We start from the raw sequence: 27,927 nt of genomic DNA, 5'->3' as shown, positions 1-27,927 counted from the left end.
TGTATCTTTAGATTGATATTGTTAATAAATTGTTCTCTGTGGTGATAAATCCATCCACACACTGCTTAAGAAAACCCTTTGCCTCATGTGTGAGAAAACACTAAGACGATACGTTTCTCCAGAACAAATTCACTTCACTTTGTTCATCAGTGTTTTCATCTTTAGTGAAGCAAACATGCTCTCATGATTCAAAGTGATTTTGTTCATTTTTTCCCATGATAACTGCCTGGCTACTTTATTGCTTTGTATTGAATACTCTAATACCCCGTATGCCTCTCATCGTTTGCTGCTTTATAAATAGCTGTTGAAACTTCAGTTGTAAAAAAAAAAATGTACAAGGAGAGGAAATACCAAATACCAAGCAGTTCAACATGACTTTTTAGTGACTTAACATGTGTATTATTATTATTATAGTTATAACCTGTTGTAATATCTTGCCATAAGAAACTGTGTCTTTTATCTCTTCATTAATTATTTACTCATCCAGTCACTGCACAATAATAACTGTCTTTCACTGCACTATAACTTAACTTATTTGCACTATATCTCTCTATATATATTTGTTTACCTAATCAGTCACTGCAAAATAATAACTATATATTATTTCAGTCACCACAACTGTCTATTTATTTATTATTATTATCATTCATTCACTGAACAGCAATTGCTCTGGCCACTTTTTGCATATTTCTTTTTCATATCACCACAAATATCTTTTTGTTTTTGTAAACGCTGCTGTATAGAATTGCTGCTAACAAAGTTTTGTTGTGTCCTTGCATACAATGATAATAAAGATTATATCTCTTCATTAAGGGGTTAAGCTTGCATGAGATTATGTGCTCATAACAAGACGAGACTGACCAGCAATGAAAAGCCTTTTTGTGCTTGGATTATTTTTATTTTACAGTAAATAATGAGGAGAAGCTGAGCATAATTTCAATGTTTTTATGCAGTAGTTAAAGTGTATTCATCCATTAGTTGCCAATGGTAAATATATTAGGACCATGATTCCATTTGAGGTTTATAGTCTGTACTCAAAATAGCTAAAGCTTTAAGTAATTCAACCATCATTAAACCCGAACAGCCCCATCACCTCTAGGTGTTTTTATTGTGTCAGAAAAAATGAGCCGAGTTTTCCAGTGCATATTAGGCGAAGGTTGCACACCTACAAACACACACACACACACACACACACACACACACACACACACACACGCACAGTTGTGTTAAATTTGGCTGTGTGGGTGATCAAGCTAAACACACAAACCTCTTCCATCCCAGCAAGTTTCTCTTTATTCATTTTAAGAATATGGCTAATGAACACAGGAGTCTTTTTTTCTTCTTCTTTTTGGAGAGCTTGATGTGTGCAGTGTGTAGTTTGACCCTTGAGGGGGAAAAAAACATCAAACAAGGCTTCTACCAGTTTCTCACTTTATCTTTACTGATTCCAACTATTTTGCATTTAAACCGCCTCGAAATCTGTTAGCTGAGTAGATGGCAGCCCTCTCTCGAAAGTATTCAAGGTGAACAAACAAAATCGACACAAACACTTTTAATGAACAGGAAAAAAACATCAATAAAACAGAATGAAAATGTGAAAAGGATATTACACATTTGGATGTATAGCCTAGCTCTAATACAGGTGCTTAAAACACGTCAAACAGTCAGTTAAATTCAGTAAGTACATTTGCACACTAACTAATTGAAGTAGGCTTTACAAATAGTATGACAAACACCGGGAATTATTTGTTTAGTAATATTTACAAAGACAATAGGTTCTCCTTGAAGTAATGGTGTCCAGGAAAGTGTCTGAGAACCCGATCATATACATCTTCCCCTAATCACAAAGGCCACTTACTGTTATATTAGAGGAGTGTGAAGCTGAGGAGGTAGAAGGGGAAATAGTGATGCTACTTGTAATTTTGCCAACACCTTTTACATGACAGCCATTGGCGAGCACTTGTGTCTGTTGCTCATGTCGGAGATAGTACGACCCGACTGGTTGCTGCATACTGTGGGTCATACCGCTCACAGACTGGATATATGGACTCCCCACATGGATGTGGATCTTGTTGTCCTCTGTGGTGATGATATTTGGACTCGTGTCGACACTGCTGGACCTCTGATACTGCCAGCTGTTCTGACGCTCCGGTGTCTTGCAGTAGACCGTGGTCTGATTGGCGACCTCCTCCGGCTCTGGAGAACAGGTCCGGACTGTCACGATCTGAATCGGGGAGCTGTTTTGGTCGGGGGTCGCAGAGCGTGGAGAATTTGTGCTCAGCATCCGAGAGATTGTGGGGGAGACTCTGCAGTCTGGGCTTGAAGGCGGGGTCTTAGTGTTAACTGCGAGAGGAGAGGAGTTCTGGATGATGGTGATTCTCTGCTTAGGCGAGGCTCCGCTTGTTGGAATTACGGCAGTGCTGGTGTAGGACGTAGCTGCATCTCCTGTTGGGCTGCTGAACTCAAGTGTGGCTGTGTTGAGGATATGGTGAGGTGTTACTTTAATGTGCAAGGGCTGCCCTGGCGTGTGTGTCAACGTCATCAGCTCACCATTAGCAGTTTGGTGCATATCCATGCCATTGGCTGATTGATTGCTGTATTGGATAATGTTGTTATTTGCAGTGTTTAGGCTGTTGAGGTTGTTGACAAGAGAGCTTCTTCTGTTTGAGACCGCCTCATTGTGGTTTAGGTCCTCCTCCTGCTTTTCTTCTTCTGCTCTCTTGCTTTGATCGCTGTAAGGAGGCAGGCTATCTGCTGGATCCGTTTGCACCTCTTTGGTGGTCTGATGAAGGTCGGAGAAGTGTTGTCCATTCGCACCAGGTGAAAGGTTCTTCTTTTGTCTGTACCTGTCGAGCTCACTGCTGAGTTCCTTCATGTCTTTTGCCAGCTCCCTGTTCCTTCCTTCCTGCAAGGTCAGCTTCCTCTGCAGCGTCGAGTGGTCGGTCTGAACCCTGCAGATTGACTCCTCGGTTCCCATCAGCTTCTGGAGTTTCTCCTTCAGAGAGTCCACCTCCCTGCCCAAAAGTCTAGACCTCACCTGCTCCTTCTGAAGACGGCAAAGGAGGAGGTGCTCCTGGTTGACGTCTTGCTTCTCCGCCTGCTCGTATCTCGAAAGCTCCCTCTTGGACGCCTGAAGCTCCTCTGTTAGAGCCTGGGACCTTCTCTGCTCATCCTTGAACCTCTTTTGCAGGGACTCAAAGTCCTCCTCCACCTGCATCAGTTCTCCCTCCAACGCCTCCTTGTCCTGTAGTCTCTTTCGCAGCCTGTCAAGCTCCTGGGTCAGTTCTTTGACTTTGTTGTCCTCTGTTTGGCACCGATGGTTGGTGTTGTTAGGAACAGAACTGTGTGTGTACTTTTGTTCCTTTTCTTTCCTGTTTTCCAACACCTGTAGCCTACTTCTCATTATGGTCATTTTACTCTGCAGCTCTCTGTTCCTCTCCTCCTCTGCTTTAAGTCGGCCCTGGAGCTCTTCTTTTTCCTTTCCCATGTCCCTAATCCTTCCCTCTAACTCTGCCTTACACCCCAGTGCCTGTTGCATCTCCTCTTTCAGTCTTTCTGTCATTGTTGCCAAATTGCTTTGCTCATTCCTGTTGCCTTCCTTCCTGTTCAGTTTTTCCTCAGCCTGTTTGAGCTTCTCTGCCATAGTCTTTCTGTCCTCCACCAAAGCTACAGTCAGTGATCTGAGCTTGGCGAGGTCTTGTCTAATCACTGCTTCACTCTTTTCCTGTTTGCTTTCAACAGCCTCAAGCTCTTTCACCCTAACTTTCAGAGTGTTGAGCTCAGCAGACAGCCTCTTGCTAACCTCCCTCTCTTGCTCCAAGCTGCCCATCAGGATACTGCAGTCTTGTTTGCTCTTCCCTAAAGCCCCCTCTATCCTGTCCAATTCACTGATTCGGCCCGTCAGTTTATCCACCTCCACTTTCAGGCTGCGGCAGTAGCTGGTCTCCCTCCCCAGTCTACGGTCGAGGTCACGACACTGGTCCCACATGCGTATCAGCTCCTCGTCCTTTCCCTCCATTTCCACGACCCTCCTTCTCAGCAGCTCGACCTCTGACAGCAGGCTCGGGGCCGTCATGGTGTTCTGGCTGCGATTGAAAAAAGAAACCGGGCTGTTGAGCTCCACCTCAAGGTGCAGAGACGTGTGCTCTGCCTTCTTTGCACTGGGGTGAGCAGCACTGACCTCCTGCTCGATGTGGTCAGTGATGGCAGTCAGTTCTTTGACACGACAGCGATGTGCCTCCAGCTGCTCGCTCAGACTCTGTTGCTCCCGAACAACCAGCAGTGCAAAAGCCTTCAACTTGTTCAGCTCGTCCTTGAGAGTTGATACTTCTTTTTCACTTTTCTTCTCCTGTAACTTGTGGTATTCTCTCTCTTTTACAAGCAGGAGCTTAAGTCTGTAAGAAAAACAAATTACACTCATGTTAAAAAGGACTTTTGGGGTTTTTATTATGTAATTTCACTCTTATTTCTGCTTCCAAGGAAACTTTTTTTCTTGTTTATACTTAACCTCCTGGCCCCACTTTTGAAACCCCAATTAATTCTAGTTATGTGTTTCCAGTATAAACATTTCCTTCATTTTGAAAAGAATCTGTACCACTATTTCCTCCCAACTCAAATTCCTGCAAAAGCTATGAATACTTTATTTTCATTTGCACATTAGTATCTGTGTTTTCATCTTTAATTTGCATGTGTACCACATGTAACCCCTTAAAAATGTAGATGATATGGCCATGCAATTCCGTGTTGTGTTGCACTCTCTTTGCAGCACTCCTGACTGTCACAGCAGATGGTCCCTTGGCAGGGAGTGTTTGTTAATTAAGAAGTTCCACTACCCTTGAGTACCCTCAACGCTGCACCCAATCACCCCCCTCCTGTGCACAACGAACGCTACCCCATTTCCAGCTAGGAAAGGCAGGAATTCCCCCCTGTTCCATGTGTAATTACTGACTGGCTACAAAAGTGCTGTCACTCCTCACATTTCCCCAGATGCAAACCAACAATGTACAAATTAATTTAAATATGCACCGTACATTAAGTGTCCTTGCAGAGATCAAAGTGAGCCATCAACAGCTGATTGTTACAATGAAGAATCAAACTCCTCATAGAAATGTTCGGCTAGTTTTGTAGACTTGAGGTACTGAGAGTGCGGACATTAAGGTTGCTCTTTAAATTCAAAAAGCAAAAATAAGTAAATATCAGTTTCACATTCCATGCTTGGATACATCATTTTCCGTGTGATCGGGCTGAAAATGTTCCAAGAAGTATACGGAGAGTTGCTTTTGATTGTTTGACAAAATCTTTCGAGCTGCTAATGTTACGTAAAAAACTCTGAACCTGTTTTTTGGTAGAGGATGGGAAATTGAAACATACAGAGCATCCTCAACATTTGCTTTTAAGAAAGTTTTTAAAGTGGGTGAAACTCAAAAAGATCTAACATTTTGAATAAAACAGATGGATGAATTGTAACTTTGAAGGATGTTGAACATCATTAGTTTTTGCATTCTCTAACTGTTCGATTATATTTTGGTTTTGTCAATTCTCTTTCTTTAAAAATGTAAAGAATCACAAAGACGATAGGTCTTGTGTTTTTATCAGACGTTCAATCAACACATACTTTACCCGTAATCTTAACATGCCACAAAAAGCTACTTTAAAAGTAACACACTTCTCCAAATGTGTGTTATATCTTTCCACAGTTCACAAGTTGTTTTTACTTGTCCTACCTGTGCTGTCCTGTTGGCCTCTGTCCTTTAAAAAATCCTCAGAGAATAAAAAGTCTTCACTCTTTCACCTCTCCCTTTCCCGGAGATCCCAGTGATGTGGACATTCCATCCGGAAAACCAAACATTATGAGAAGTGCTCTGCACACCGAGTCTCACTCGCAGTCAGTGGCGCCCATTACATCATCAGCAAGTCCTTATATGGGACTGTACAGGCTCTACCGCTGTGCATGTGTGTGAGTGTGATTGTGTGTTTTTACTGGAGTTCAGCCCATTCCAGATGAGGTCATTGTGTAGCCATGCCAAAGAGGCTAATGGGAAGGACAGAAGAGTGTGTTTGTGTGTATGTGTGTTCAAAGAAAAGCTTCAATCACAATTCAAACTGGAAAGGCTTACACTCTCCGTTTGCAGGATTAACCGGAGCAAACATGTTAGCTATGCTTCATAAGTGCTGGACCGAACTTTGTATGTTCAAGGAACTGTAGCTCATCTAAAAGCTTGCATACTGTATTATTTGTGTGTGAAGTTGGTGTTCCCATATGTTTTAAGACCAGACATGTTTTGTGAGTTGTATCTGCCTTGCCTGGGGCCTGATAACCTGACTGTAAGATGACATCATCAGTTCATCGGCCCTCAATTACACCCATATGTCTTTTGCTCTCTTGCTCCTCCACACATTGCTTCTCTATCTTTCTGACGTTCTGCTTTTCACCCGAGGTTTTTTTTTTTTTTTTTGCTTTAAGGTACAAAATGCAATTTGCTTTTGCAACTGCAATTTTTACCTTCCTCTTGCCATCATCGGTTTTCTTCAGTATCCCTCTGCTCTCTTGAGGTATTACTCAAATCAAATCTCTGTGTTCAGTGGAGCAGGGAAGGATGACAGATTATACTCTCATTATTCTTGCTGCTAGTCTCATCTGTCACAACAAAAGTGACAAAAAAACATAATGGAAAAAGTGAAGGATATGTTTTAGCTGACTCGATGATAGTACTTCCAGTGCAGCAGGAGGAAAAATAACATGTATGTCTATGGGTGACGCACGCTCCCCTCCGGGAACACTTACTTGCAGTATGGCTCCAAGTTCTAGCTTTCACTGGGAAAAATACCTCTGGTGGTATTTATTTCTGTCAAGCAGCCCATCTAGTCCCCAATTAAAAGAGAACTATTCCCCCCTTGTCATGATGTCATCACACAAGAATTTACAAAACAGCCAAAAAGACCCACTTAAACTTCACTTTTTGGACATTTATGTTCTACAGAATTGTTTCACCATCTTTTAAACAGAGCAATGAAAGCTTGCACAACAGTGCCAACAACTTTCACCACAGTTAAAGGCAGACCATCATTAATGCAGCGGAGCTTTTTTTTCGCTGAAAGACGGGATCACGTTCTTAAACCATTTACGTCAGCGCTGAGGAAACAAGCGCACTGTTTTGAAATGTGCAAACAAAATGTCTCCATGGTTATTGAAAGTTTCTGTCAGCTGCCGATTCAGCAGCTCTGTTCTAAAACAACACAGAGTAGTTTAAAAGCATGAGTGAATGCTCAGCTAGCAGCCCCTCCTGCTATCTTCTCAAAACAAAGTTTCTAGAGGAACCCTTCTTTTAAATTTTTTTTTTTAAATCAAACTGCTTTATTTTTGTTGTTTGGATTGAATCATCATTCCTTTAAGTAAAAGAGAACAGCCTTAAAATATCTGATGGAAAACACTGATTGTTTACACTTTGTTTGCTTTGACTCAGGTTACTCTCTCTGCTTGCACTGTGAGGTTGTTTGCTATGGTCACTTGATCATTTACCTTAAATAGGTTGTTATTGCTTCTCTTAAACAGTAGTCGATAGTGGAATCCGTAATGATTATTGCCTACTGTGTAGTCTTGTGTTTTTCGGAGCTTATACATGTAAAAACCTTGTTCTGTGTAGTGAGTTAAATGGCAAACTACACCTAATACCCAAAGGCATTTCTGATACTAGTATTGGTATCCAAACAACTGTAGTTGTTGTCTTTTTACCTGAAACCACTGTGACATTGTGCAGCTTACATATTTAGAGTAATACAAACTCTCCAGGTTACCTTAGTCAGTGAGGTAATGGCTGATTACTGTGCCCGGTTGGCATTCTCTTTTATCCTTTAATTGATTAATAACAAAGCTGGCGGTCTCTTCCAGAGTTCACTTTGGTTGATGAAATTTCCTCTTGACTTATTTTTGGTTTGTGGTGGCCATCACGCAATGTGCTTTTATTTAAGGATATAATGGACAGAAGGTTATAATGTGTGTTGGTTCACCTTTTGCAGGACGTGTAGTTTGCAGTCGAGGTTAATTTGATGGTACTTATTTTATCCAGAAAAGTTGTCTTAGGCCAGGGGTGGGCAACTGGCGGCCCCCATCAACCCTCAACGTGGCCCTCAGGTTAATTTTTTACACATCAATTAATTTGAAACATGAAGAAAACATGATGAAATCTGCCATGAAATCATGAAAACCAGAAATATGTCCATAATAATATTTGATCACTGGTATATGTTGAGTTAAATTTGAGACATAATTGACTATAATCGTTTAATTTGGCCCTCTGGCAGTGAGAATTAAATGAATGTGGCCCTTGCTGTCACCAAAGTTGCCCATCCCTGTCTTAGGCTAAATAAGATTAAGCAAAATAGCCTGGAAACTAAGTGTAGCTTGTATTGTGTTTACTGTTCAGAAAATGTTACGCTCAAGTGTTATTTGATGAGATCAGAAGTATGTTTTGTTAAAAAATCAGACCGTTAAATCAATTCAAAGAAGTCTTTTGTCAGGAAAGGGCTCAATAAGACATGATATTTTTCCTGTTGTGGAATGTGAAAGCAAGAATCCTTCTCATTCCCTCAGATTGCAGCCGCAGACCAACTCCCAAACCAGAGTTCATGAGGTCCACTTTCTCTTAGGAGGGGTTGGCATCTGCAGCGCTTGTCCTCAATTACAAGATTGATCCGATCCCTCATTGGCCATTCCACTCGAAGAAAACCCACAAACATCGCCAAAATGTAATACTCCCCTTCATACGAGAGGAGCTCTCTGCTGTTTTCAGTGCTCCTATTTTCATCCAAGGGTGTAATTTGGAGATATTGAGTTTTTCAGCCTCCGCCTCTGGAAAAAAAAAAATCCTCCAGTTGTACTGAGAACTGCTGTAAAGGGTCAGAGAAAAGCCATATTGGAGACGCAAAAAAGGAAAGCAGCTGCTCCGGGCTTTGTTCTCTTCATTTATCAACAAGTTTAATAAAATTGAAGGAATGACTAAACTGACCTCATATGCTTGGTACAGCTAATAAATGAGCCCAGCAGCTTGCGATCATAACGGCGGTTCGGCTCTAAAGTGGTGCACTGCCAGACTCCTATGGTAATTTATGCACATCTCCTCCTGACACATTATTGGCTGAGCCTGCAGATGGTGGATTTCAGTGTGAGAGATGGACCGAGCAGCTGTGGGTTTCCGCTACAGTACGGCCAAATTTACTTTGTTCCTTTTCCTTTTGGGAAAATGTTTCTTCCAACATGTTTAATCAAGCAGAGACTTTTGTTCAGTTACGGTCTTTTGACCAAGTATTATGGTGGGTGCAAATTGTATCTGCCTGTTTGTCTGTTGGCCCACATGACTCAAATACCTCAACAATTATTGATGGACTATAATGGTTTGTTAAAACTTTTGTGATCTTTTGGAATTCATCTTGCTCCATAAGGGGGGGCAGTATCTCAGTGTGTAGGGACTTGGGTTGGGGACCAAAGAGTGCCAGTTCACTCTCTGAAAGCATTGACGAGGTGTCCTTGAGCAAGGCCCTGGCCCCCCACCATCTCTGGAGCGCTTGCTTTTGGCAGCCCCCTCACTCTGACATCTCTCCATTACTACATAGCATCCTGTTAGTGCATGTGTGTGTCTATTTCAGCCTATGTGTGTGTAGCATGTTCAACATCAGAGTGTAAAATTGAATTTCCCCTCGCAGGATTAATAAAGTATATCTTCTTCTATTATCAGGTCAAAACTGATATTTCTCCAATTCTTTATATGGCCTAATATACGAAACAGCAGATATTTCCATCAGCCAGCATTGTTAGCATGCTTACACTCTTAAGTAATCTGATGACCATTGTTAACACTGGCCATAATATTTGTGAAAATGTAAGCGTTGCCCCTGTGAGCTGTTATCCAGCTGGCCAAAGCACTGCTGTGCCTGACAGTGGAGCAAGACTCTTCTTAGTCATTTCAGTATTTTCCAAAACATCTGCACTCTTAGAGCCCTTATTGATGATATATTGACGTGAAGGCCACATCAGTGCAGAGTGAAAACATGACAGAGTTTAAAAGTGGTTTTTGCGGGTGTACGATAGTGTCTGTGAAGGGTTTTGGATTCAGAACTCAAGTGAACAGATGAGAGCGTGGATGTCTTTTGTGTGCTGAACATGTGTGCGTGGTTTCTTCTAAGATGCTGTCAGCCTGGTGACACACCATAGGAAACACACACACACACACAGACTCGGGAGCATGTTCTGATAGCATGAGGTTGGAACAACCAGATCGTTGCATTGTGATGTGCAGATGTAATCATCCTTTGACACGCAAAGGGGATCATTCTGTGGCATAAAGTGATTATATGCCGTGACTGGAATTTAGCGTATAGTTTGCAGCTAAACAGGTCATCTGCTCGGCACATGGCACCTCGTGGAGATACTTTTCCAGGGGAGTGAAAGAAGAAAGAGGGGTGCAGATTTTTAAGCCAGGCTGAGTGGCTCTCTTGGCTCAGAGCGAACACTTTGAAAAGAAACGGGGAGGGAGATTGAACGATAGTTGAAAAGGAGCAGGAGTGGGAATTCTTTCAGTTAAATATTTAGGCTACTGCAGAGCGGGATGTAAGAAGGACAGGATGAAGAGGGAGATGAAAGGGACAGGCGTATCGCCATGTGCAGCGTGTTGTTTACCCCGTGGATAAATGCAAGCAGTGACTCAGCTTAAACCTGTTTGTGCCAAGCTGAAAGAAGCCGAAGCTCACACAAAGAGGCAGGAATATAAACTCGATTCGAGTGTGCCTGAGACGAAATTTAAATAAATACAAGGCAAAGGAGCATTTCTGTGTGGATTGATCGTGAATTTGCATGAAGGAGCAGATTGTTTGTGTCCTTTTACGGGATAGGATTAAAGGTGCAACTGAGATTTTCATTATGGATTCCAGATGTTTTGTGCATCAGTATTTTCATAAACCAAGGGAAAAGTTAATTTGATAGATAGATTTTTGTATATGATGCGTACATCACAATTACACTGGAAGAACGAGATGCATTGTTTGAGTGTTTTATCACACATGCTAATTCTCAACACTTGACCAAAGGAGGCCTTTGAGAGAAAAGTGAAAGTAATCAATATGAGAATAATAATAGAAAGAAAAATAAACCACATAGGACACAAACACACTGCAAGTCGGAAAACTTTGAAACCATGGAATGTTACGTTGTTGCAGTTCATTGTCCTGACAATCGACCTAAGGATTAATCTTGAAATTGTTTCACCTCTTGATCAGAAGCTGGCAAAGGAAGGATTAGACAAATGGAGTTACATTAAGTTAATTTGGTCTGTGATGTACAAAGACGTGTTGGTATCCCTGACAGTCAAACTGAACAACAACATCAGACTATCATTATGCTGTCGCCCCCCGGTCTTCTGTTTATCGGGAAAGTTCAAGTGCTGCGTTGTGGACACCCGTTCATGAAGGGAATTAATGAAGGAGGGCAGGCAGGGAGATGAAAATCCTCTGTTCGTGCAGTCAGGAATGTATGAGCCACACAGGGTTCACCCTGCACCACAGACATGCTGTCTACTCGTGTATTAATCATCATTAGGTCAAGATGAACCTCAAAACCTTTATGTGTGCATGTTTGGGGATGGCCATGCTGTATGTGGATTGACTGAATTCTCATAAACTTGATCACTACTGGCTTGACTATTTCTGGTCTTTAATTGTGCATGTGCCTGTTGTGGATCACTGAAGTGTTTTTCACTTTGGCATGCAGATGCAGACAACTAGTCTCCTCCCAAGGCTGCAAGCCCAGTGCGGGTCCAGTCTCTACACAGCTAGATTACAGAGTGGACTCTGACGGTACATGAGCCGAGACAACCAGGAACTTCAACACAACAGCCTCGTTGTGGGCCTCAAATTGCATATGAGATCCACCTTCATGTTAGACTTCCCTATCCCCAAAGGCCACATCTAAATGTTCTCTGTACTCAGGAAGCAAATCTTTCTCTTTAGCAGCAAAGCCTCAGCCCGTTTACTTAGTTTAGAAGCTTCATCCTTTGCTGTGTGGTTCTGTTGAATTGGGTAGGAGGGTGCCAATTTAGACCGTACGTGTAATTGCATGTTAGAGCATGTTTATGTGTTTACAAGGGAGAGTGAACAGAGCCAAGCTGGCCACAAGGTCTAACCAAGTCAAGGATGTAATGGACTTTGTCTAAGAGGAGGAACTCTTAAGTACAGTCTTGAGGTCACCGGGTTGGTAGAAAAATGAAGCAGCCAACAGCGGCCTTGCTCTCAGCCATGAAGAGCATTACAGATCAACATAGACTAAAAGTGTCTAAGCCTGCACAAGTGAACATCACAGAGCTCTGATCTGGCTTGTTCCAGTGTGCTGAAATACTTTAATCCCTTAGCCTCTTCTGCACTAGCTGTAAATCCTCATCTCTTACATTAGGAAGGATTCTGAGAGATGGATATTTTCTGCAAGTCGAGTTTTAACCCAGGCTACCAATTTAGTGGGAGCTGCAAAATATAAATCTTTGCATAGGCATTCATCTGAAGCTCAAGGGTTTGGTTCACCAACCTCTCTCTGTCCTGCTCCAGCAGAGTGGTCAGGCAGTCGCTCTTATGGATTAGAGCCCTGTGGCTCCTCTCTTGCTCCTCTAGCTTGCATAGAGCCCTGCTGTGAGAGCGAGATACCTCCAGGAATCCCTCCATCATCTGTTTGGACGAGTGCCTCTGAGCCTCCACAAAGTGGTTGAGCTGAAGACAAAAAGGGAAAACAAAAGAGATGGCAATGAGGAGGATGATTGTCGGTCTTACTTGGTTTATGGATAGAGTGCTGACATGAACATTTGGCAAACAGCTGTTTTAATTGAAAGACCTAATGCCAAGTTTTTTATTTGCAGCTGAAAACCAATTTTAACCAAACACTGTGTTTAGTAAGATGAGGGACAATTACCAAAACGTGTTCTCATTGGTCGAAATGCCTGAAATCTGGTAAGAACAGACTTTTTTTTGGCAACATTATAAAAAATTCTAGTGTTGGGTACCAAATAAGCATATGAAGATTTCTAGTGTTAAACATTGCAATGGACAGTGACATCATTGATTAGTGGTACATCAGTTTCAACACACTTCTGTGTTTTTTAGCTGCATTTTTATTCACAGAGTAATAAAGGAGCAGCAATATGAACATGCTGTTAACTTAGCCAAGTTTCAAAATGAGGACAAACCACAATACTAGCTGTGATGGAGGCGGAGAAGGGTTGTAGTTAAAGCAGGGCCCCTAGTCTGAAAGCTGCTCTGACGCTCTCTGCTCAGCACATGACTCTCAAAAAAATGTGCCGACAGCACTTTTGAACTGTCCACTTTGATTGATTTTTTTCGGCGGACAGCAGAAAACGCTCCAAGGTGCACTGGAATGTCAAAACTGAATATAAGAACGATATTAACTTTACTTTCTCAAACGGTGTGGTAAATCTACCATCCGTCTTTTTCTGTGGATGATACCAAATAGAAACAGTAACACTTTTTACAAATTGTATGCCTGCTTATACTAGAGACTAAAAGGACAAGGATTATACATGTGGTACCTTTAAACTCGTAAATAATATATTCTAAGATACAGCAAATATCCTACATTTAATCTTTGAGCACGACGGTCTACTGTATACTGACAGTACTGTTACGACTTTATTCAACCTAACAAAATGTCTTTGGAAAAAATATATTAAAGAATAGTCCTGTTGGATTGAAGAATTTAACTGCACGCCAAAGAAGGTTCATTTCCAATTGTAAAAACATGCTTTTGCCGCCTGTTGGTTTTGAGCCATCCACATGTTGGTTGAGCTTCTGACATATGAGATAAATCACAGTAATGTGTTTTTAATTGTAACAGTATACTGGTCACATGAGATATTCGAATGACCTTCCTGTAAAAACGTTTTCTTAGAAACGGGTTCTCTTAGAAAGATAAAACTACAAATCAGACAAAAACAGTCCTTTTAATTTACAGATTTCTAATCTCTGCAGAGGAATAGATCCAGCACATGTAACACCTGTTGTGCAAATAACAAATTTGTGCAGTGAAGCAGCGGTAATAGACGCTCTGTTGTGAGACAGTAATGCATTCACCTCATTAAATTTGATTATCCGCTCCATCTGGAGTCTATTTTCTTGCTATTGACTGTTGGTACCTCAGCAATTGGTTTTTTGTACACATCCTGCAGGTGGTCCTGCTGGGCCCAGAGGGAGTCTCTCTGCAGGGCACGGAGCACCTTTTCTGGTCCACCAAAACTGTATCGGGCCCCAAGTAGAACCGGATCCATCTTCTCGGATTTCAACACAGCAATTACCTCATCCCTAGCCTGGAGTGACAAACATATCAGTCAAACACATTTAGCATGTTATGTAAGCTGCAGGTAAAGATCTTGGGGTACCATTTTCTTCCGATACAGATTCTGATACCTAGAATTTAGTATTGGTCTAGAGTAGCAATCTGGAACTACCAGAGAAAATAGACATCCATTATTATTTGAAATAGCTGCACATTATTAACCCTGTATGGATGTTAAATAATTGCTATCATTTTTTCATTGCCAAAGTACACAAAAGGAATCCAAAAGCTGAGCACTAAGCAACAAGCTTAAGCCCCTAGTACCAGCCATAATAAATGCCATCCCTGTTTAGTCTACTGTTTTACAGAATAAGGAACAAGTCAATTCTTTGGGAGCTTATAAATAAAAGTTTTAGATCATGCATCTAGTGGCATACTTGCTAATCCCTGATCCCCCATTTTAGGCTGTATTGGTTCTGATACCGATTTATGTTTAAACAACTCTGCGTACAGTAATAGATACATTGGCATATCTTATGTGGTTTTGACATTTGGGTTTCACATGAACATGATTCTGAAAATGGCAGGATACGAACAAATCCTCCCACCTGTAGCTCTCCCTCTAACATACTGAGGAGAAACAACAAGTCATCACGGGACAGGACTTCTCTTGTGCGGCTGGCCCGCCACTTCTCTCCTTTGTCTCGCATTATGGTCCTCCTTTGTTTTTATTTCAAGGGAATGGGGTTGAATGGCATGGAAAGGAGTGTGTAGGTTGTGGTCCTTTACTCCTTGGCTCTAAGAAATCGTTTTGCCCTTTCTCCAAGTGGGTCCAGGATGGCTTTAAGTCCACCTGGAAGGAACTGGAGAAAGAGAAATTGATTTGTGGTGGCAGCTCAACATGGGGACCAAAAAGTGAATGTGTGCTCCTGAACAACAAGGCTAAACGAGGTCGAACAATTTGTCTTTTGCAGTACAAGTGGCTATTGTTTGACTCAAATAAGAGACAGGCTGATGCAGATTATATAAGCCTGTATTGGCTAACCAGAAGTCAGGAGGCCTCTTGTCATAACAGTTAGCATTAGTGAAACGGATCAGCCTGCAGCTGGCATTGCTTTGAGTGAGGCTTATGTCATCTCACAGTCTTTCTCTTAGCACATTTACAGCAATCACTGTCGACTTGGCAAACAGAGGGGACTAAACGTTGCCTGAAAAGTAGGACCATGATTTCTGACCATATGAGCGCAAGATGTGTGTATGTTGCAGGGATATGTGTGAGCTGAAGCAAATCTCATCAGCTAAACAGTTCATGCTAACCAGCTTCCTCTGACTCGTCCGCACCCCCCCATATTCAGAGACAGAAAGCAAGCAGGTTCATATTAGTGAAAGATGAGGTCATCTCTCTGTTCCTCAGTTCTGCCTCTCTGGTTCAAGCACTCACAGTGGCCGGGAACGCCTTTTTATTCCCTTGTTGATGGTCAAGTTTCATTAGATAAGTAACTAAAGGCTCTTGTGTTCCTCATTTTGTGGAAATTGTGAAAAGCAATCAGGCAAACTATTAGCTGTTATGTCTAGAGGTCTCATTTTCACTGCAGTTGTTTTAAGACTGTGATTAAGACCTCCTCAAAGCTTTTACTGCTGTTGTTAGAAATACTGTTACTGAACAGGAAAGCAGTAATACTTTCTCTCTCCACCACCTGATCCTCATCCTCCTCCTCTTCTGCACACAGACAGGCAGCATCTGCTTGTTGTCACCAAGGCCTCAGAGCAACCTTGAGTGTCTCTAAACAGGATGAACACTGGTACATAAGAGATGAACATTGTGCGAGACAAGCACCAACAGAAGCCCTGTAGCTGGTTCAAAATGTAGCTTATACAAGTTTGTGAGAGCATTTGCTTTCTTTATAGATTGTGTCTGCATAGATGGAAGTGTTTTCTCTTGGCCTCGGTATGGAAAGAAAGGCTGATGATGTCAACCTCCCTCCCTTCCTCTTGATACTCTCTCTCTATCAATCAGGGAGACGGATGAAGCTGTTCCAGCTGTCCCTGCTTTCTTTTACTCTACTTGTTTTCAGCTACAGACACGGGGTTGATAGTTTTCACAAGGTACTGACCAGTCAAACGGTGTATTCAGAAATCGGCGCACTCAAAATGCAATTTACTACAGAGGCTAGAAATGAACCTATTCTCTATTATTCATTTGGTGGGAGAGAGTCAGAGAGAAGATGGTTGAGGTCATGAATAAAAACCGAACCTTCTTGGGATTAAATGGGTTTTTGGCATTGGGTTAGTCAAGATGACGACATGCAATAGACCTTATGAGAGTTAGTGCTTGTGTTTTATGTGGTGGCATGGGGCCTGTTTTCTTTGGACACATTTAAGGATGTTTTATTGACACCAATTTCCTTCCCCATGCCATTATATATACTTAATTATTGTTCAATACCCCCCTCTCCCCCAAGCCGGGGAAACACTGACAGGGCAGTGGATAGAGCTGAAATGAACATGGACATGATGCGGGAAAGGAGCCACAGTTCGGATTCCAACCCAGGCTGTTTGCTTCGAGGACTGTAGCCTCTGTATATTGGGCACTCACACTTACTACTAGGCAGCCAGCGCCCCAGATCAAATCAGTGCATGTAGGCCTACTGGTCTATTTGCTATTACCATAACTTAATAATACCACAATTTGGTGCTTTTTGCCCCTGAGGTATTGAACTAAAAAGCCCTCTTAAGATGAACACATGCAATGAAGCTGATGTGAGTTGGTGGTCATAGTTTCTGCTGCAGCCTGGGGGCAGTTTTCTTTGGCGTGAGTGTTTAGCCAACAGAAATGTATTTCCTCTGCCCATCTGATGGCGCCATTAATGTGAGCAGTCGAGCCAAGACATGTACTGTACTTCTGTGTCGTTGACTAATAGTGATGAGGTCTGAACACCTAACACACACACACACACACACACACACACACACACAAATACACACAAATACACACAGATGTCATGAGTCAGGCTGTGTTCTTTTTTTAGTGTGGTCATAGTGTCTAGACGAGCACATGCATGCTGATGTCTCAGCACACTCCCATGCGATGCCAGCATGTGAAAATGCCTCTAAACGTGAGTTCTGGCTCGGAGCCAGAGTCAGCTTCAATAATGGTTGCCAGGGTTGCCCCCGTGGGGACCGTCCTCTGGCAGGCAGGCTGGCAGCTGCACATGTGGCTGACTCCCTCTGTTTATTTATCTCAACACAACCCAGGGCAGCCAGCATTCCTGCAATGCTCAAATTTAAAGGCCGCAGGCTTTCCTGAGAATAAAACCAACAACACTTACTGAACTCTCTCCCCACTAAAACCTGGTCTGCTGATACGCACAGGTGGAATCTTTAACAGTCCAGCTAGGTGTAATAAAGTCACAGACTGGGCCTGGGCTGGGACCATCAAATTATCACACCCATTACTTTGAAATTAGCATAAGCAGTCACGTTGTTAGGTTGGATGGGGTTTTTTAGTGGGTCCCTTGAAAAAACAAAAATGGGTCCCTAATAAAAATGTTGTTTTTTTTAGAAATTATAGTGTTAAACTTGTGTGTTGATGTTATCATATGGATATGATTAACGGATATATTCTCAAAATGTATCTGATGTTAAAGAAAATAAATTTCAAAATTCTAATCAATCTTATTTCTGTAGCAACATGAAAAGCTGATGGCGTAAATTTTGAGTGGGCAGTTCCTACATTTTATTTCCCTCTTTGTCAGTTTTGGTAGTATACCTTCTCTGTTGCACTGGATCGATAATGATACAGTTGCGCCACATAAAAGCTGGTAGTGATAAATTTACAAAGTGCTGTCCTCACAAAACAAGAGTCTTCATGAAATCTGCGCCCTCTTAGATTTCAATGCACAGAGGCACAAGACGTGTACCTCACACGTTATTAGAACTTAATATTTTTATCAACCCCATTATTACATTTATGTTTCAACCAAGAACTTGATCATCTGTGCATCATTAAAAGAACACAACCAAAAATAATTTTTGACTGAGACAAAAAGGAACTAACTTCTGCAAGAGCAACATATTCCACTTGTTGGTCAGTCAGTTATGAATAATGCAAACAGTTAGACCTCCATGGAAAAGGTACAGTATAGAAAGCAAAACTGCAGATACATTAAAAAGAAAAATAATCCAGAAAGGACCTAAACATCGCAGCCTTAAAGCAGAATTACTTTCCCAAGAGGAGAGGTAGAGGCACAGTATATCCACCCACCCTAAAGAGCAAATAACCTTGCCCCCAGGTAATTTCAATTTGAGACCCCTGCTCTCTAGCTTTTTCATTCCCCATGAGCAGCTCATATCCACCTTCTATCCACCTGTCAGTGGGGGAGGCTGGCTCAGTCTGTGCCCTGGAGTCCTCTTTGGCCTCCAGTTTGGCTGATATATGTTTTGGCCTGAGCGCAGTACTGCAGGCATGGCGGGTCACAGTGATCTTAACTGAAAAATAATATACCAGTCATGGAGAGAGGAGGAGATGTTGAACAGCCACTGAATGTATTTCACCAGAAATGCTCGGCGCTTGGCTTGTTGGTCTTTATGATTATGAGTGTGGTTAGGCTGCACGTACTGCTAAATGCTTCATACTAATGACTTCAGCATAAACCTCCCTTACTGCCACTGTTCTAATGACTCTCTGTAATGACTCTGGGCTCGGTTTAAAGTGTTAGACTCTTGAATTTTCATGGCCAGGGACTTTACCATTATAGTTTAGAGTAGATTGTCAGCTTGGCTCATTTTTTACTCGAGTATCTTGTTTAGTGTCTCATCTCTCATTTTGTTTATGATGAACATATTTGTTTTAATGAGTCATTACTTCTGTAGATTAGCTGAAAATTATAAGTTTGTTATGACATTTGACATCACATAACTCTTGTTTATTGATTTTCCCTTCCTATTCATGCACATTGATGAATGAAACAGGAGAAGGGTGGAAACTACAGAATGCGCTCTGACATTGGGCGTCGAGAGCTTAAGATGTGCATCCCCTGTATGGAGGCAATAGTCTTCAGCGCTGTGGGTTCAAATCCGTCCTCGGCCCTTTGCTTCATGTTGTCCCCCGTTCTTTTCCTCCCAACAGTTCCTGCCTCTCTTCAGCTGAAGGCCCAAAAATATCTTGCACTGAAATAATATAACTCTTTTCAACCATGTATGCCTTACATATTACAAGACAGATTTATAAACATAGTTCTTCTGAGCCTGAAACATTACTCTCTTTGTGTTATAGGTGTGTGTGTTTTTTTATAATGCATAGCAGAAGGTATTGGAGTACATGGCTCCTTTTCAGCTTCTCTTGGCATTGAAACTTTGTACGTGCCAGATTTGGCTGTGATTCTGCCTCTTAAAGTTACTCAAGGTTGTCAAGACTACAGAAAGTGTGAGATGTGTGAGATGAAAGAGTACACACATTATCACTTTTGTGTCATTTTAGTTAAATACTAACAGTTGTAAGCTGCTATATACCTGACAGTCTTCATGTAATCTTTGGAGTGTTTTTTGGTGTTGGTTGGTGGAACTAAAATAAAAATGTTGAGGCCGAGCCAAACATTTAAACAGCGTGAGGTAAGGCAGAACTGTGCTGAGATTTTTATTAAAACTCTTCCAGTTTTATCTTTAAAATCTGGACAGCTGGCATTACACTTACATTGTTGTAAGTTCAGCTTTAGCCTATTCTTAACCAAACAATGTTTTCTGTTGTTTATTTGATTTGGCTTTCTTCTTCTGTTAGGTGGTCTGCCCTACATTCTTGTAACTTGGCTCCATAAATCACACTGTAATCATCGTTGTGCAAAGCAAAACAACGCCATTTGGTGGTCAGTGATGTCATGAAATATGGTCAACATTGTTTTGTCCTGATGTAAGCTTTTGTCCTTTTGTTGAGCACGACTTCCTTGACAGAAATGATGAACGATGACGATGTGAAATTCTACCGTCCCCTGTTGATTTTGTGTCCACTGGTGTCTCTGCTTTTGGACAAGGTGCGCACTTTTAACACATTGTACCCCCCTGTCCACTCTCTGATATCAGATGAGAAGTACCACATGTATTGTGTTAACGCCCTGGTGATTTATAGAGAGCGAGAGAAGTGTTACAAATATCATCCATATGATATGTGTGTGGATTTAGAAAAAGAGCAGGGGAGGAATGGATGAAGAGATAAGGATTAGATCTGTGAATATGACGGGGGAGGGAGACCAAGCGGTGAGGATGAAAGTAAATGCAGTGTAATAAAACGTCATTGGAAAACAGTGCTTGTATCCACATTACATAAGTCAAATATGCTGTCATGGCAGGGCAGGAAAAGATTGTCCTCATTTGGTTCTTGTGAAAGATTAAAACTTTGTCTTAATTATATAACCTCATGATTAGCACCGTCTCTGTGACATTGTCTGGAGCTTTAATCATAATGTTCCGGATGGGACAGCCAGAGTTAATCAGGTAAAGGTCACACTGGACGGGGCTGGACAATAATGATTACAAGGCGGCAATTGGCAACCATTTTTAGAAATTGATGGCTAATTATTGGCCAATCTTTGCCCTCACTTCCAGTCAGCTGGCCCAGTAGTACTGCCAATTAGGGCCGGATATTTCAACTGATAATATCTGAGATTCAACTTCTGTCACTCCAAAGAAGTCTGTTAATCTCTTTAATTATTAACAAAGCCTTTAAATGTGTTTTCTATTTTTTGTTTCTGTGTTAGGCTGACGTTAAATTGCAAAGAAGCAGGCATAGCTTTTTTGCCTTTGAACTGCATAGTATCTCAAAAAATAATGAGTTAGGGGCATGCCTGGCAAGTACTTTTAGAAGTTAGTTTTAAATCCTTCCAAATACAATTATTTATTAATAGAGCAGGCTGGGAAATTAATTACTTTATTTCATTTTTGATAGCAGGTGAGCTTTTATTTTGAAAGGATGCTAAATGTATATCCGCTGGATCGCTATGTTAAAGGAGTAAATGAAAACAGCTAAAAAAAACAAAAAACAATCAGCAGTGAAACAAATTGTGATGTATTGGTACCCTCTGAAGCGCCATAAGCTCTTCTGTTATCAGGACGTCTGTTACGTCTCTCTCCCTCTTTGTTACAAAGGAGGTAGAGACTCTGCTCATCACATATAAAGAAGTGAGAGAGAGAGACCTGTACAGTAGTTTATCAATAGCGGATGGCAATCATATCGATTGAAAAGAAATGCGGTTGGCAAATATAAATATGGTGGGTCACTGCAAAATCTTCACCTCGAACAGGAGACATTAAAGGCAGAAAGTGTCCTTTGCTGTTTATAAAGGGGACCGTGATTCCTTTTCAATTTTACAGAGGTCAATCACCCCTCATGTTTCCAGCTTTTCAACTGTCTTGTGAGAACCGTTACATCCCTTGTTAATAAGGATGAAGTACTGTATGTGTGTGAGAATGTCGTTTTGAGTGTGTTAAGAATATTATCTCCATTATGTACAGTATACAAAATATAGTAGGAATCTGCAATAAGTAGTCAGTGTTGGTCTAACTCTGCATCCAATACTCCCCCTGCTGGTGGAACTCTGCACTTCACTTTGCCAGCCAACTCTAAGCTTTCAGCTGTCATGATGTAAAAAACACAGATTTTCTTAACAAACCCCGACAAGAAAAAAAAAACAGTGACTGCTACCTTTTATTTTGAAGGCTAGTTGAAAAGACCAAAAAAACTTTCACACGTACAAGAATTGTTGGAATCGAGTTAATTTCAATCCACTTTGGTATCCTGTCCGGCCTCTCTGCTTCAGACATCCCACCACAGCCTGCTTGTTAATTTTTGTTCATGCAGCCTAAAGTCCCCATTGATTTAACAATAACACACGCTCATACTGTGGCTTTAGAGAGGAAGCTGCAGGCCTCCAAAACCAATAAACGCTACACACACTCATCCTCCCGCACCTCTCCCAAGACCAGGACATGGCCCATATCTTTAGATGAGTTATTGATTGTTTAAACAAGCGCTGAATTGATTTCATGGAAAGTTTTTTTTATTGTTTTTATTGAAGGAAGCTCACAGGAGAAATAGCAAGCAGTGCCATGCCTTTATACTGTATAAACGGGCTGAAGTAAGATAAAAGGTATAATTGGTTTGTCTTATCCCTCTGGTATCTTTAATCAGACTAATGGATTCAACTGAGGTAGTAATTAAGAGCTTTTCAGAGGTCACAGCCGACACAGATTTAAGCGGTAGTTTAGACAGTGCCAGTTTACACAGTGAGCACAAAAAACTTTATAACCAAAAATCTGAACGCCATTCGTCTGGAACTGAAACAATCAACCGTTTCCTGTAATCAATCGACTGATCCTCATTACATCCAGTCAGCGCCATCGACCACCCATTAAAACCAGTCACCTCTATTGATCAGCCTTTAAAGATGACCGGGCGGCCCCATTTCCCCTCATCTGATCCCTCTCACTGCTGTCGTATTTCATTGATCTATGGTCATCTGAGCTGTGAGCTCATTGCCCCGCATTCATCTGAAAGCAAACTCTTGCTGACGCCACCATCTGGAGCCAAAGTGACATGTAAGCTTAGAGACACCGACCGTGATACTTAACATTTAACTTGATTTTATATGTGACGTTTAATTTCTCATAGTAATCCTCAATTCATTCAGTCATTATTCTTTGACTTAAATTATCCCACAGTAATTCTCACCTCCAGTGAAAGACCCAGGGGTCAGTGTTAGTCATTCATATTTAAACTGAATCTATTCATTTGCCTGAGGTATTGCACTTGACATCAACCATGTTTATGCAAAATAATGCAGAAAGTATCAGAACATATTATTAGAACTTATTATGACCTGTTTTTGATCAGGTTTAGACCATGGCCTCAGTCATTCTGACCGGAGTAAGGCAGGAATCAGAGGATGATACGATTATAAAACACAAGACTTTAACCCTGCAGACTAGAGTTCATCTCAAGAGTACATCTTTAGAGTCATATGTGTCTTCACAAAGGTTCAATGTGTACCCATGATGACAATAACTAATCAGAGTGAGACCTAATTTGTGTTTTGTACCAGGCTGTAAACATGTTAAGAGGTTTCCGCTTGATGTAAATGAGATAATGCTCCTGGTTTATATACGAGGGAAGAAGAACGTAGACCAAAGAGGTTATAGAGGTTGTGATGCTTGTTGACACTAAAGCTACATTTCAAAAATCAGCTTTTCTAATTTAAAACACTTTTGTTTAGGTATGTATGATATCCTCAGCTTTGTTTGTTCACCATCTGTGTGATAAATCAGGAATATATCCCTCTCATTATGAACCTGTAAAGCCTTTTTTTAAAATATAAAGTCAGATGGTAATTACAGAGTGATTGTGTGTGCAGATTGGATGACTTTACATTAATTGAGCCCTCAGGCTCCTGTAAATGTAAAGCTCCTCCATTAAATGTTGTGTTTAGACAGCATTTTCAAAGATGGAAGCCTCAGCCAGTTATCACTCACTGTCACTACAGGGACTGTGCTTATTACCTTAGTTCTATTCCCGCCCTCTCTGAGCTTATTGATGATGTTCTGTCTAATATATCAGTATGATCAAGTTGAAGGCGGGACAAAATATTGATATGGCAATATTATATTATGTTAATAATATATTGTGTCCTGCTTTATGCGATGAAGTTATCGAATCGCTGGCACACTACACAAATTTTCCTGGGAGGAAATGGGAATGAATGGGAGTTCACTGGCCAAAAAAGAGGTTCAAAGAAGAACAATAAAATAAGAAGGCAGCTTGATAATGTCTGACTGTGGTGGAAATAAGTTAAGAAAAGAAGCATGATAAGAGGGGAATGTGACACCAAATTGCAGTGAGTTAATACTTTAATACTGCACTCCTTTTTAGGGGTAGTTTGTGTTCTTCAGTTAATTACATAACATGACTTGTCATTTTATGACTTGCAATACTGTATATCAATTATCACAGAATCGCTGAATGGTGATTTTATCGTTTATGATTAACAAGTTACTGTTTTAAAGCAGTAACTCTGTTAGTAACTCAGTGACTTTTTGATAGTAGCAACTAGTAACTGTAACTAGTTACTCATTTTCCATAACGGTCCCAACACCGTTTATGAGTCACGATTCACTTATCGTTTGATATCAGTATCATATTGTGAGTTACCCTGTGATTCCCGTCCCTACTTTTAAGAGTTGATTTATCCTCTATATACAAAAAAAAGTTAATGCTAGCGATCTTTATTATGCTCGTATCTTCACACTGCATGTAAATTTACCTGAAATGAGCGTGATCTAGAAACACAGTTAAGCAGTGAGTACAGTATGTTATTCTTCTTTTCTCTAGTCCCTCAATTAAACAACTTTTATACGTGAGGGGAGGAGTCAGCCGGCCGTCCCACCGATGTAAACAAACTGAAGATAGGACTCTGAAAACTCTGAAAACATCACAGACAGTGGGACTCGGGTGTTACACCCATTGTAGACAGTCATGACTCAGAGTTATTTTCAGAGGATATACTTGATTTCTATTACATTTAAGTGTGAAAAATCGCATATTAAGCCTTTAATTTTAGCCTGTATTTATATTTTTGTACTCACTCCTCAATAGAGTGGTATATAAGAAGCTTGAAGTCCTGTGTGACACATAAAAATAGAGACATTACATATTGAGAAAAGTTTCACCTTCATCAGATTCATCAGCAGCATCTCTCTCTTGAAGCAGTCTGGTATATAAACACTACTTAATACTAATGCAGTCTAAACAACAGTGCTACTTTAAATGCTGCTCTCTGCAGATACATAATGTTCAGTTTTTCTTTGGACCCAACTCGACTTTAAAGTTATTTTGGAGGCTGATGTTTATGGAGCTGTTATTAATTGAATATGTTGCATCACTGTGAGACATTACAAATATTTCAAATGAGAGCCGACTAAATAATAAGAAAAATATCTCTGTGTGGCTAAACTGAGCCTCCTAACTCTCACAGAGGAGGACGTGTTTCACTGCTGTTGCGTTAGATTGCATTACCTAGCTGTACATGATAAACTGGTAACCATGGTTATTTAGTGAAACAGCCCTTTGATAGCTATCTACTATGTTCAGTTTTCAACACGAGGAAATAATGTTGCAGTTTTGTCTCAGTTGATTCAAAAAACTCTTGCCCTCTTTGACACTTTGCAACCTTCCTCCTTCTTTTTTTTTTTTTTTTTTTTACACATTTCCATACAAAAATATGTGCATTCTGTTTACTGTGAGTTTAAGCATCCTGCACCACCTCAAATAGCTGCTGAATCAGGAAGTGGTCACCTCTAAAGTGTCTCTTGATGGCTCTCTGAGCGGTGTGCGTCGGGCCATCAGTAAGACTGGAAATGTGCTTCAGGCTAAACATCAGTGTGACTGCAGCGTCAGCAGCCTCACTCATCTAAAGGTTTTGGTTTACTTGTAAACACAAAAGGTTGATGGTAGATTCTTTCACAGCTCGTCGAGCACAAAACAGCAAAGTCAGGTGATTGCACTTTGGGTCTTCCAAAGGTGTGCTCGTAGACTTTGCATAATCTGCTTTTAACTGAATGAAACAAGCAATACTACAAACTATGGTTAAATATTTTCTAATGGGTTACATCCTATGAATCCCTTTCACACTTAAAGCTGCAAACATGATGATCATTATAACTTGAGGGCAGATAAATAAGTATAACACTTTTAGAAAGCATCCCTTCTCTTTTGACGACCAACTGATTGATTAGCAGATTAATCAAATATATATTTAAAAAGTAAAACTACTAACCTGCTGTAGCAAAGGTGTGTCTGTAATATGATTTAGCTCATGGCATCTTCACAGGAAGTCCTCCTCACCCCTGTAATCGTCTTCCTCCTCTTCCTTGTTTCCCGCTCCCTGGTCTTTGACTCCATGAATCCTCACTTTCCTCCCAACGGTCCAGCATGAGAGTGAGAAAGGGATGAGTGGAAGCTGAGAGAGAGGGAAAGAGAAGGAGATATTTTTGCTGGAGCAGATCAATAGTGGGGTTGGTCTTCAGCAGAGAGATCGTCTGTCTGGACAGATAACTGTAACAAATAAGAACGAATGTCTCTAAGTGATGGACGGAGAAGAGACTGGGTGTGGTTGTGCAATGATAGAAAGAGAAGACAGCTATAGGGAGAAGTCTGTTGGTCTTTCACTCCTGGAGAGGGGTGTGATAAATAAATGATAGTAGATGAATCCATTATGAGATGGGAAATCAGAGAACAAGGCAGTAAATCTAGCATCAGGTATATGATAGTCAGCGTCAGGCTGTTTTTTTATCTTTGTGTTTTTTACTGGACTATCAGAGGCCTGACTTTTTTTGAGAAAAGGGTTGTTTTTATATGTTCTGCTTCAGGGTTTTGAAGCCCAAGAAATGATGCTGCATTCAAATATCTGTAAAATGGAAAGAGCAGGATCACAGCCTGTTGTTTTAACTCTACCGTGATCATGCATAGTTACCCCTCACCTCTCTCTGCTAGACTTGTTATCATGTCATTTAAACAGCATCAATAAGCTCATGCAGCATTAAGTATCTTCAGCTCAAACTTAAAGCCAAGAAAAAGTGTACAACTCCTTTAAACCAGGAGAAACTATATCACTGCATTGAAATGAATATTGAACTCTGCAGTGATTTGTTTTATAGGGATAATGCACGATAATGAACAACACTAGCTTTGATACAGAGCGCCTTAGCAGGGAGCAAAAACAGAAACATTACAAGCGACAGTCAGCAGATCAGATGTACAATGCTCAAGTGAAAAACAGACTTAGTGCAACATGTCAATTTAAAACTATGACAGTTCTGTGTTTGCAGATGCAATTTGTGCACATAATAAATAATCACATCATGACATGCAATGTCGAGCATTTTGACACGTCACTTTGAGGTGCTTAATGCAAAACAAAATCTGGTTTGATTTTCTGTATATATTTTCATGCTGAATATATATATCACAGAAAGAAAATATATTGTAATGTCTTTTTTTATTCCCAATATCGTGCAGCTCTAGCACTGGCTCACCTTAACCTCATGTAGGGGGGGCACTACGTTACTGCACACTTTGTCCAAACGTGTTCACACCTTTATGACGCCTCATAGTCTCCTAAGTCAGACGTCTTTGTGATCGTGATGAGCTCAGATGTAGTGTGTGAAACAGTACATTTTGCTCCTGTTATTTCAATTTCCATCTATATTAAAAAGGAAATAATCTTCAGAAAAGGTAAAGGGGTAATAATGGATTTGAAGTGTCTAAAAGTGTAAATTCTGGTTGGCGTTTTTTGTTTTGGATTTTGAACATTTCCAAAAAAATCAAAGAATCAAAAAAGACCAAGTACTTTGAGTTTTCTGTTGAATCTTTCATCACAAGAAGTACACTGAATTACACAAGTGTGATGATCTCTTTAATAGATATAATTAGTCACTGACAGAGTTGTTGACATTTCTGACTCAAACTGAAATTTGGAACCTAACAAGATTTTCCAACTTTGGTTTTGAGATTGCTTAAACACTGAATGATGGAGCATCCAAAAACATTACAATGTCTGTTATTTTAA

The 27,927-nt window shown here is 40.8% G+C and overlaps 3 protein-coding genes across 6 annotated transcripts in view; 1 reads left to right on the top strand and 2 right to left on the bottom strand.

The window, feature by feature from the left end:
• Nucleotides 1-27,927, top strand: part of cmss1 (cms1 ribosomal small subunit homolog) — a 37,262-nt gene that overhangs the window by 3,757 nt on the left and 5,578 nt on the right. The gene's annotated exons all lie outside the window — the stretch shown is intronic.
• LOC132986703 (filamin A-interacting protein 1-like) lies at nucleotides 626-5,884 on the bottom strand. Of its 2 annotated transcripts, XM_061053280.1 has the most exons (3): nucleotides 5,724-5,884; nucleotides 1,859-4,394; nucleotides 626-1,384 (listed from the first exon to the last, which is right to left on the bottom strand). In XM_061053280.1, exons 2-3 carry the CDS (start codon nucleotides 4,073-4,075, stop codon nucleotides 1,166-1,168), a joined length of 2,436 nt encoding a protein of 811 aa, XP_060909263.1. In that variant the 5' UTR covers nucleotides 4,076-4,394; nucleotides 5,724-5,884; the 3' UTR covers nucleotides 626-1,165. The 2 variants fall into 2 exon arrangements, with proteins under 2 accessions (XP_060909263.1, XP_060909264.1); XM_061053281.1 differs by lacking the exon at nucleotides 626-1,384 and having other exon boundaries at nucleotides 1,538-4,394; nucleotides 5,724-5,883.
• Nucleotides 6,634-26,812, bottom strand: LOC132987499 (filamin A-interacting protein 1-like). Its single transcript, XM_061054620.1, has 5 exons — nucleotides 26,137-26,812; nucleotides 14,929-15,183; nucleotides 14,181-14,351; nucleotides 12,566-12,744; nucleotides 6,634-6,637 (listed from the first exon to the last, which is right to left on the bottom strand). The coding sequence occupies exons 2-5, from the start codon at nucleotides 15,028-15,030 to the stop codon at nucleotides 6,634-6,636; spliced, it is 456 nt and encodes a 151-aa protein (XP_060910603.1). The 5' UTR covers nucleotides 15,031-15,183; nucleotides 26,137-26,812.

Source organism: Labrus mixtus, chromosome 13 (assembly GCF_963584025.1).
Source record: "Labrus mixtus chromosome 13, fLabMix1.1, whole genome shotgun sequence".
In the NCBI taxonomy this organism is placed as follows: Eukaryota; Metazoa; Chordata; class Actinopteri; order Labriformes; family Labridae; genus Labrus; species Labrus mixtus.
This window is presented reverse-complemented; position numbering and strand designations above follow the sequence as displayed.

What these genes read in the sequence shown, in the direction of transcription:
- LOC132986703 (XM_061053280.1), bottom strand. Translation starts at nt 4,075, where the DNA reads ATGACGGCCCCGAGCCTGCTGTCAGAGGTCGAGCTGCTGAGAAGGAGG. An exon ending in CACACTCCTCTAATATAACA is followed by an intron (nt 1,385 to 1,858) that starts GTAAGTGGCCTT and finishes TTCCCCCTCAAG; the next exon opens with GGTCAAACTACACACTGCAC.
- LOC132987499 (XM_061054620.1), bottom strand. Translation starts at nt 15,030, where the DNA reads ATGCGAGACAAAGGAGAGAAGTGGCGGGCCAGCCGCACAAGAGAAGTC. An exon ending in TGTTAGAGGGAGAGCTACAG is followed by an intron (nt 14,352 to 14,928) that starts GTGGGAGGATTT and finishes TTGTCACTCCAG; the next exon opens with GCTAGGGATGAGGTAATTGC. An exon ending in ACAAAAAACCAATTGCTGAG is followed by an intron (nt 12,745 to 14,180) that starts GTACCAACAGTC and finishes TTTTGTCTTCAG; the next exon opens with CTCAACCACTTTGTGGAGGC.